General features: G+C 42.2%; 1 protein-coding gene across 2 annotated transcripts in view; it reads right to left on the bottom strand.

Moving 5' to 3' along the window:
* The window catches only part of LOC118106478 (zinc finger protein 408), a 16,120-nt gene extending 8,847 nt beyond the window's left edge, over nucleotides 1-7,273 (bottom strand). For both annotated transcript variants that reach the window (XM_035155054.2, XM_035155065.2), the window contains exons 1-5: nucleotides 7,145-7,273; nucleotides 6,351-6,615; nucleotides 4,497-4,555; nucleotides 3,347-3,546; nucleotides 1,084-1,766 (exon numbers count right to left, since the gene is read on the bottom strand). In XM_035155054.2, the coding sequence (XP_035010945.2) occupies nucleotides 1,084-1,766; nucleotides 3,347-3,546; nucleotides 4,497-4,555; nucleotides 6,351-6,611 (1,203 nt within the window). In that variant the 5' untranslated portion in view covers nucleotides 6,612-6,615; nucleotides 7,145-7,273. The remainder of the gene's footprint in view (nucleotides 1-1,083; nucleotides 1,767-3,346; nucleotides 3,547-4,496; nucleotides 4,556-6,350; nucleotides 6,616-7,144) is intronic.
* Between the last annotated feature and the right edge of the window lie 1,435 nt (nucleotides 7,274-8,708).

The following is an 8,708-nucleotide window of genomic DNA, read 5'->3' as shown; positions in this document are numbered from 1 at the left end:
CTACCTGACAAAACAGCTCTCTACCTGACAGAAACAGTCAGTGTCTCCTCCTCTACCTGACAGAGAGAAGTCAGTGTCTCCTCCTCTTCCTGACAGAGAAGTCAGTGTCTCCTCCTCTACCTGACAGAAACAGTCATTTAAATAGGACGATCAGTGTCCTCTCCTGACAAAACAGTCATCTCTCTACGCTGACAGAGAGAAGTCAGTGTCCCTCCTCTACCTGATAGAAAAAGCGTCTCTCTTCTCAGAGCTCTCCTCCTGACGAGTGTGTCTCTCTCTCCTGATAGAAACAAGTCAGTGTCTCTCCTCTTCTGCAGAGAGAAGTCAGTGTCTCCTCTCTACCTGACAGAAACAAGTCAGTGTCTCCTCCTCTACCTGACAGAAACAAGTCAGTGTCTCCTCCTCTTCCTGACAGAAACAAGTCAGTGTCTCCTCCTCTACCTGACAGAAACAAGTCAGTGTCTCCTCCTTACCTGACAAAACACAGAGAGAGTCATGTCCCTCACCTGACAGAAACAAGTCAGTGTCTCCTCCTCTACCTGACAGAAACAAGTCAGTGTCTCCTCCTCTACCTGATAGAAACAAGTCAGTGTCTCCTCCTCTACCTGACAGAGAGAAGTCAGTGTCTCCTCCTCTACCTGACAGAAACAAGTCAGTGTCTCCTCCTCACCAGAGAAAGTCTCCTTACCTGATAGAAACAAGTCAGTGTCTCCTCCTCTTCCTGACAGAGAGAAGTCAGTGTCTCCTCCTCACCTGACAGAGAGAAGTCAGTGTCTCCTCCTCTACCTGACAGAGAGAAGTCAGTGTCTCCTCCTCTACCTGACAGAGAGACGTCAGTGTCTCCTCCTCTACCTGACAGAGAGAAGTCAGTGTCTCCTCCTCTACCTGACAGAGAGAAGTCAGTGTCTCCTCCTCTACCTGACAGAAACAAGTCAGTGTCTCCTCCTCTACCTGACAGAGAGAAGTCAGTGTCTCCTCCTCTACCTGACAGAGAGAAGTCAGTGTCTCCTCCTCTACCTGACAGAAACAAGTCAGTGTCTCCTCCTCTACCTGACAGAAACAAGTCAGTGTCTCCTCCTCTACCTGATGAGCTCTGAAGCTCTCTGCAGACGTGTAGTTTCTCCCACACTCTTGGCAGCTGAACGGTTTCTCCTCTGTGTGACTGAACTGATGTTTCTTTAAGTGGCTGAGCTGGTAGAACGTTTTACCACAGCTGGAACATCTGTAGCGTCTCTCTCTGATCTCCGGCTGCCACGTCGAAGCAGCCGCGGCGCTCTCAGCCTCAGGGTGTAACGTCTTTATGGAAACCATCTTTTCTGGGATGCACCTGGCGCCCTCTGCGGAGCTCCGCCTCTTTCCCTGTGTGTGTTCAGGCGGGTCTGGGCGGGCGGGGGGGGGCTTCACCAGGCCGGTGTGACAGTGAACCCGTCGTGGTTTGGCAGCCAGGCGGGAGCTGCAGCGGACATGAGGCGGCTCAGAGAGGCCTCTGGAGTCAGAGTGACAGTGAGACTGTGGAGCTGTCCTCACTTCATTGTGTGTTTCACCATCACCTCCCTGCTGTCCTTCATCAGACGGGGTCTCCTCCACTCTCCTCCTCCTCCTGGGTCTGACTGGGTGACTCTTCTTCATGCGTCTGCAGGGGTTTCTGTTCCGTCCCTCCTCCTCCTCCTCCTCCTCCGGTTTTCTCTCCTTGTGTTTGTCCATCTCTTCCTTTTCTTGATTGATTGATATCTTCCTAGTTGTGCTCTCTGGGTCTTTTTCATGATCTGTCCAATAAACACATCAGAGCAGAAACATGTTGATTAACTGCAACCAATCGAATAAATCATCAAGTCATTTATCTTGTAAAAAACATTAAAGTCGACAGTTGGTCGACTCTGGGAGCTTGTGTTGGACGTTTTCTAATAAACTTACTAATCATCATTTAATAATTAAAACTATAAGAATACTATGAAAATAGTCATTAGGAGCATTCTTACTGATGAAAACTGAATTCTACAAGAATTATCACAGCACCCTGAAAACCTTATTTACAAATCTTTTCTGTTTGGAGATATATATATAAAAATATAGCTAGTAGAATTAATAGCATGAAAACAAAAGGTCCCTGCAGTTAAAGCAACAGTTCGATGTTCAGGTCAGAATCTCATCAGCTTCACATGATCGATATGAAACTACAGCCAATTGGCTCATCTCAGCATAAAGACAGGAATCAGCTGACCTGAATCTCTCTATTGTCTCCTTCACACGTTTTACTTTCCACGTTGACTCTGAAACATTTTGAAAGATCCACTTCTGGTTGGAACATCGTATTTACCCTGAACAAAGATGCGAGCGGTGAAGATCTTCTTGTCCAGACCTCATGTTGAACTGTCACTATGTGAATGTGAGGGATGAATGCTAATTATTCTCTCAACACTAAAACCACATTAATTTAATAATGAATTTTAAATTCTCTCTGAACTATAGTGAATCACAAAGTGTCTTAAATACACAACATGATCTGTATTAATTTACTTTCTTAGTTTAACATGTTTTCAGATTTTCCACTTCAGTTATTCTGGTTGAATAAATTCTATAATTACCAGTTTTTAGCTTCTTTTATTCACTACTTATTATAATTCTTCACTTTATCACAGTTTTCTCTTCTCCATCCAAATCTAATTATTATTTGCAACAGCAGCAGCGTAACTTCCCTGCAGGGAGTTAGTTGCTTCTTATCTTATTATCTTTCATTTAGTATTCAGTATTGTTTTGTGGATGCTTGTGTGATTTATATTCTCAATCTGTAGAAATCAGAGGTCCACAGCTTTATTAAATATCTCCAGCTTAGCCACGGTCTACAGCTGCTGGGTCTCCTCAGTATAAAGGTCGTCCTTAATTTCCCATCACTGCATGTAAATGCTCCTTAAAGCAGAAATAATAAAGGATTAGTATTATTACTCCTAAATAACATTTACACACTTTAATGATTTTATTTTCTTGCTTGGTGTTTTCATTTAATTGATGCACTTTGTGTTTATCAAAAATGATTTATCCTCTAATTCTCCATCTGCAGTTTGAGTGGATTTCAGCTGAAGAGGGTTTTTAACTGAAACATCCAGTGAGGTTTCATCCAACCACAACTGAGGCTGACGGTCTAACCCTCTTCTGTTCAATATCCCTCTGGCTCCTCCAGGTGGACAGTGTGAAGGAGGAGCCAGACAACAGCTCCGTGTGTGTGTGGTGGGGGGGGGGTTCAGTTGGTCTTGAAGCAGCTAAAGAGACAGACGATGTCCATGAGGCAGCTACAGTAACTCTGTGGACTCACACTGACTCTTCAGTACAAGCAGTTGTGTGTCAGTACCTGACTTCTCCTGTGTGTTGGTTTCATCTGTTGTGTGACCGTTTCCTTCAGTGTCGTCATAAAACAGCAGCTCGGTTCCAGGCTGGACGTCCTCACAAACACGCAGAAACACGTCCACACACTCGGCGACACACATCTGTCCACACACACACTGCACTGCCACGTTCTGCTGAGCTCTGCTGAGCGCCCGGCACGCAAAGCTGCCAAGAACAAAGAGCACAGGTCGGAGAGAAGATGAATCAAAATGAGATGATACACATATTTTACAGCTGAACCATAAACTTTGTTTTTCACATAGACACAACAGACGTTGAGAATTTGTATAAATCATTCAAAGGGCAATTATGTGCTGTTTTAGAATAAGTATAATGAACTTTGTTTGGTTGGTTAATGAAACTTCAGTCTCCTGTGGCTGACTCAGCCTGAACACAAACATCATCCAGCAGTTTATTCCCAGGACACGACTCAGGTCACCGCCTGGAGACAGAGTTGGCACTAAATACACAGAAAACACACACAACTTAACAATATGGTAAAAAGCTTGAAGAGGGAGAGAAGGAAGGAAGACGTGGTTGAGAAGCTGGAATGTGTCAAGTAGGGATTTCTACACAAGAGTTGGATAAAAGTGGGGACTGTTGGTTTCTCTGTATAGTTTAAGGTCTTGACCTTCTATATAAAGTGCTTTGAGATAATGTACATTATGATTTGGTGCTATACAAATCAAATTGGATAAAACACTGTTAAATGCTCATTGGGTGGATTCAGGATTAAGATGGTGAAGTCTGATGATCAAACAGCGGCTGCTCCTTCCTGCAGCTTTAAGAAACCAGTCACTCCCACTCGACTCACCAGCTCTGGTCTGAACCAGGAGCTCATGGAACGGTTCAATACTCATTTCTGTCTGTGTGATCCAATCTGCAATCCTGTTACACTGGGAATTATTGTGCTTATACGTATTAGTCTAATTACATTTGAATATTTCCTTTTTTCCCTTCCTTATATTACACGTTTACTTGTGTATTACTTTAAAAAGTCCCCTTTATCAGACTCATCCCACTAACACACAGAGTCTCAGTGGAACCAGCAGCTGAGTGAAGCATCAGGTGAAGATGAAGAAAGGACCATTAGTTTGGTGAGTGTGTGAACTCACTTGATCCAAACAGCTTTTTGTAGAAGAGCCTCCTTGTTTACGACTTCCTGTCTCAGTTCCTGCAGAACACAACATTTACATGAAGTCATTAGTTTTAACTCAATAATCTGATGTTCATTATCCACCTGGTTAAAGTCTTTTCTACCTGAACACAATATGCATTTTTGATTTGAATGCTCATAATAATGAGGATTTCTGTCAACGTCTCACTCAGGCTCATTTTGTACAAACTTAAATTGCTGGCTTGTGATTTGAATGTGTATTGACTGCAGTGTCCTTGTAAATTATCAGCAGTACATCTTTTGATGTGAGAAGCTGCTCGACTCCATCTCCTCCTGTTCTCTTCTTTCAGAACGCTCAGTGGTAATTACAAGGCCTGAGTCATTATCGTGCTGCAGCAGTTAATTAGGCAGAGAAGCTCATATTCACGCTGCTGCTTCTGTCGACACGAGAGACAAAAGCGCTTTGGAGAAAAGAAGCTGATGCCGGTGAATGTGAAAACGTTCTGAAGAACCGCCGCAGCAGCAGCAGCAGCCTTGAGGTTCTTCAGTCTGACGGGACTCAGGTCCACGACTTCACGGAGCTGACACACGACTGCTGCTGTTAGTGAATCTGACTGAAATGTTTCTACAACATGAAACTAGGCATCAGACACTGGAAATAAAGATGGACGACATGACAGCTCACAAAAGTTCAGCCAAAGCTTCTCTATCGCCCCCTGGTGTCTGGCTGCAGTATAGATCATAAACATCCTCCATGTTAGCAGATGGGACATGGAACAAACTAACAAATCTAAGTAGACGTTAAATAAATGTTTGTAAAGATGTTTCTGTCGTTTCAGGTCGTTCTTATCTCTCTGGTGTTTGTTCAAGTGTTTCTGATCAGTTTGGTTTGAATCAGTTATTTGATGATTGACAGCTGACACTGACTCCTGATTGGTCAGGAGTGTACTGGCTGGAACTCTATTCTAGAGCTCAGAGTTTCTGGTTGCTGTGTGTTTCTGTGAGCACTGACTTTGGAGATTTGAGTGTCAGCTCAGGTGCAGCCGTGACTCAGGCCAAGCAAAGGATAATTGTAGGTTCTGGTGCAGAGTATAACTTCACTGCTGCTGCATCGTCTCTGCTCTGAAAGATGCACGGGTACTTCCTGTATAGAACATGCAAGGCACCAAAACTAAATGATCTTACAAGTACATGCACACAATGAGGCAGCTGCATCACTTGAGGAGTTTACAGACACGAGGAACTGAACTCCAGCGTTAATGTGAACACTTATATTGATGTAAGAGAAACAACGATAACTGCTTCGATGTTGTCTATGTATCTCAACTACTCTTCAATTAGTTACCTTTTTATTTGATTATAGATGAAACCTAAAACCTGATCAACGATCTTTTCATGCAAATTGCTTCATGGTTTCTTTCAGAGCTTCATATTCTATCTCAATTATTCTATTCTTACTGCTCCAGTTACACCAACACATGAATGATCGAACATTAAAAGTACACTAAAGATAGATCCATACTTTGTGTGGTTTTATCTCTAATATTTACACGAGCGGTGTCTGAAAAATATCTTCTACTGTATTTTATGAAGCTCCAGCACTTTGTGTTTCTGTTCATGATGCAATAAAGATCTGAACTGAATATCAATTATCAATCATGGTCAAATCTAAACTGATGTAGATGCAAAATGTTTTGATATTTTGTAAATTGTGATAAAATATAATACAAATTTAAGATAATATCTGAATGAAAAATAGTTCTTGTAATAAAAAAAACTAAAATAAATCATGTAAAATCCACTTTAAAAACGATTTACGTAATGAATGTTCTGATTTAAAGATGTATTTGACCTTTTGTTCCTCGGTGCTGTGAGAGTTCAGCGTGCGGTCGCCCTCCTGGCCGTGGGTCCTGAGGTCGGTGTGATGCTTCCAGGTCCAGTCTGCGTCCCCCTCCCTGCCCAGCAGGGAGCCGGCCCCCAGCGAGCGGCCGACCCACCACAGCCCCAGTCGTCCCTCGCAGAGCCGGGACGGCCCCACAGCGACGCCGCAGGGAAGAAGGGTGGAGAGGAACGAGGTGAGAGTCGATGGGACAGGAGGAGCAAGACCGGCCATCAACCTGTAAAACACCAGGTTACAAGAGGAGCTGAAACATGACCAGAGACTTCTGAGTTTAACACGTTCAGCACAAACTCCCCTGAGTCGGTTTCACATCACGTCTACAAGCTGAAGCATCTGCTGAACTTCTACTGCACTTTGTTCTGTTGAAAGTCAAATTGAAACTATTTCTACATGTTTGATAGTTTGTCTTGGTCTATACGTCATCGAGCTGCACGTGGCCTCAGTCCAAGGAAATCACGTGACTCTCTGCAGGATGGGAGCTGCCACAGGATTGGCTGATGGAACAGGTGTTTAACACAACATGTTAATAACATGTGGATTCAAACAGTAGAATAGCCTCAAACCCTCAGTGGGGTTTACAGCCTGTCCGCTGATTAAAGACTTCCCCTCGCTCTTCATGTAGCCCTGAGTGTGTGTTAGCATTAGTTAGCTAGGTAGCACTGGTTCGCATCGGTCTGAGAGCGAACAGAGACTTTATCAGACAGTTTGATGATTATTAAAGATAATTAAAGTATGTGAGCTCTCACCTGGGACCTGCTCACCGTCTGTATCTGGTTACCTGACGGGTTCACTTCACACCGGGTTCGAGGATCCGGTTTAAAGACCTTTAGCGAACAGCTACCAACAAGTCCTCTTCCTGTAGGGTCCGACCGGCAAATCAGTCCGGCACTCTTTGGTTCCGCCGACAGTCAGATCCATTCATCAAAGTGCGACAGGTTTATTATTATTATTATTATTATTATTATTATTATTATTATTAATAGTAGTAGTAGTAGTAGTGTTGTTGTTGTCGTCATTATTATTATTATAAATATTATTATTATTATTAGTAGTAGTAGTAGTAGTGTTGTTGTTGTCGTCATTATTATTATTATTATTATAAATATTATTATTATTAGTAGTAGTAGTATTGTTGTTGTTATCATCATCATTATTATTATTACTATTATTATTAATAATAGTAGTAGTAGTAGTAGTGTTGTTGTTGTCGTCATTATTATTATTATTATTATTATTATAAATATTATTATTATTATTAGTAGTAGTAGTATTGTTGTTGTTGTTATCATCATCATTATTATTATTATTGTTGTTGTTGTTCTTGTTGTTTTTATTATTATTGTTGTTCTTGTTGTTATCATCATCATTATTAGTAGTAGTAGTCGTATTCTTATTACAAACCAGTTGAAGCATTATGGTTTTAAAGTTGTATTCATTCTTCTCAGATTCTTTATGATCCATCTTCCTTCACACGAACATCTGTGGTTTTTCCAGTTGTTGTTCTGACTGATTCTTTTCTTTCCTGGTTTTACAGTTTCAGTGTCTGAGTTGATGTTCCAACCTCAAACTGCTAAAGTCTCTGTTGTCTGACATGAACATGAAGTTCTACAGTCTGACGGCATCATAATAATAATAATAATAATAATATCTTGTATTTATATTGTGCCTTTCAAGAGACCCAGACACTTTACATATGTCCGTGACGACATGTTTGCGGTTCTAAACCTTTTGGACCCATCACCAGAGGAAAGGATCCGTGTGACGGGGAGACCAGAGAAGACGCCTCTGTTCAGTCACAAGTTCACACTGACGCCATGGGCAACCCGCCCTGCTCAGTAAACACTCACTGTAATGTTATTACTCCTGAGTCAGTGCTGTGGATTCACCTGAGCTGCAGCCACAGACACACTGAGCCCAGTGTCTGTACCTGGAACCTGTGGGCGGTGAAGTCAGAAATCACATGAGAAGAAATAAACAGTCACTGTGTGCTTGTGTTTAAATTTCAGTTCTTTATATTTTCCAGTATGAAAATGGAAAAGTTTCAGGGATTTCCTATAAAACAGCTGATTGCTGTTGTTTTATGAAACATGACTCAGTTAACAGTTTAACAGTGAGACTCATTCATGTCTGTGGACGTGGCCTCATGGCAGAGAAATGAGATACAGCAGATTTACATGAGATTAACAAAAGAAATGCAGAGTATCAGCAGATTCCTCCTTTAAATCGGTGACTGCACATCGGTGACAGCTCGTCGATGTGCAGCTTCTCCTGGAAGCTTCTCTCTCAGCAGGTGAGAGCAGTTTGAAGGAG

This window comes from Hippoglossus stenolepis, chromosome 1 (genome assembly GCF_022539355.2).
Source record: "Hippoglossus stenolepis isolate QCI-W04-F060 chromosome 1, HSTE1.2, whole genome shotgun sequence".
NCBI lineage: Eukaryota > Metazoa > Chordata > Actinopteri > Pleuronectiformes > Pleuronectidae > Hippoglossus > Hippoglossus stenolepis.
Note: the sequence above shows the minus strand (reverse complement) of the source record. Positions and strands in the feature narration are given on the sequence as shown.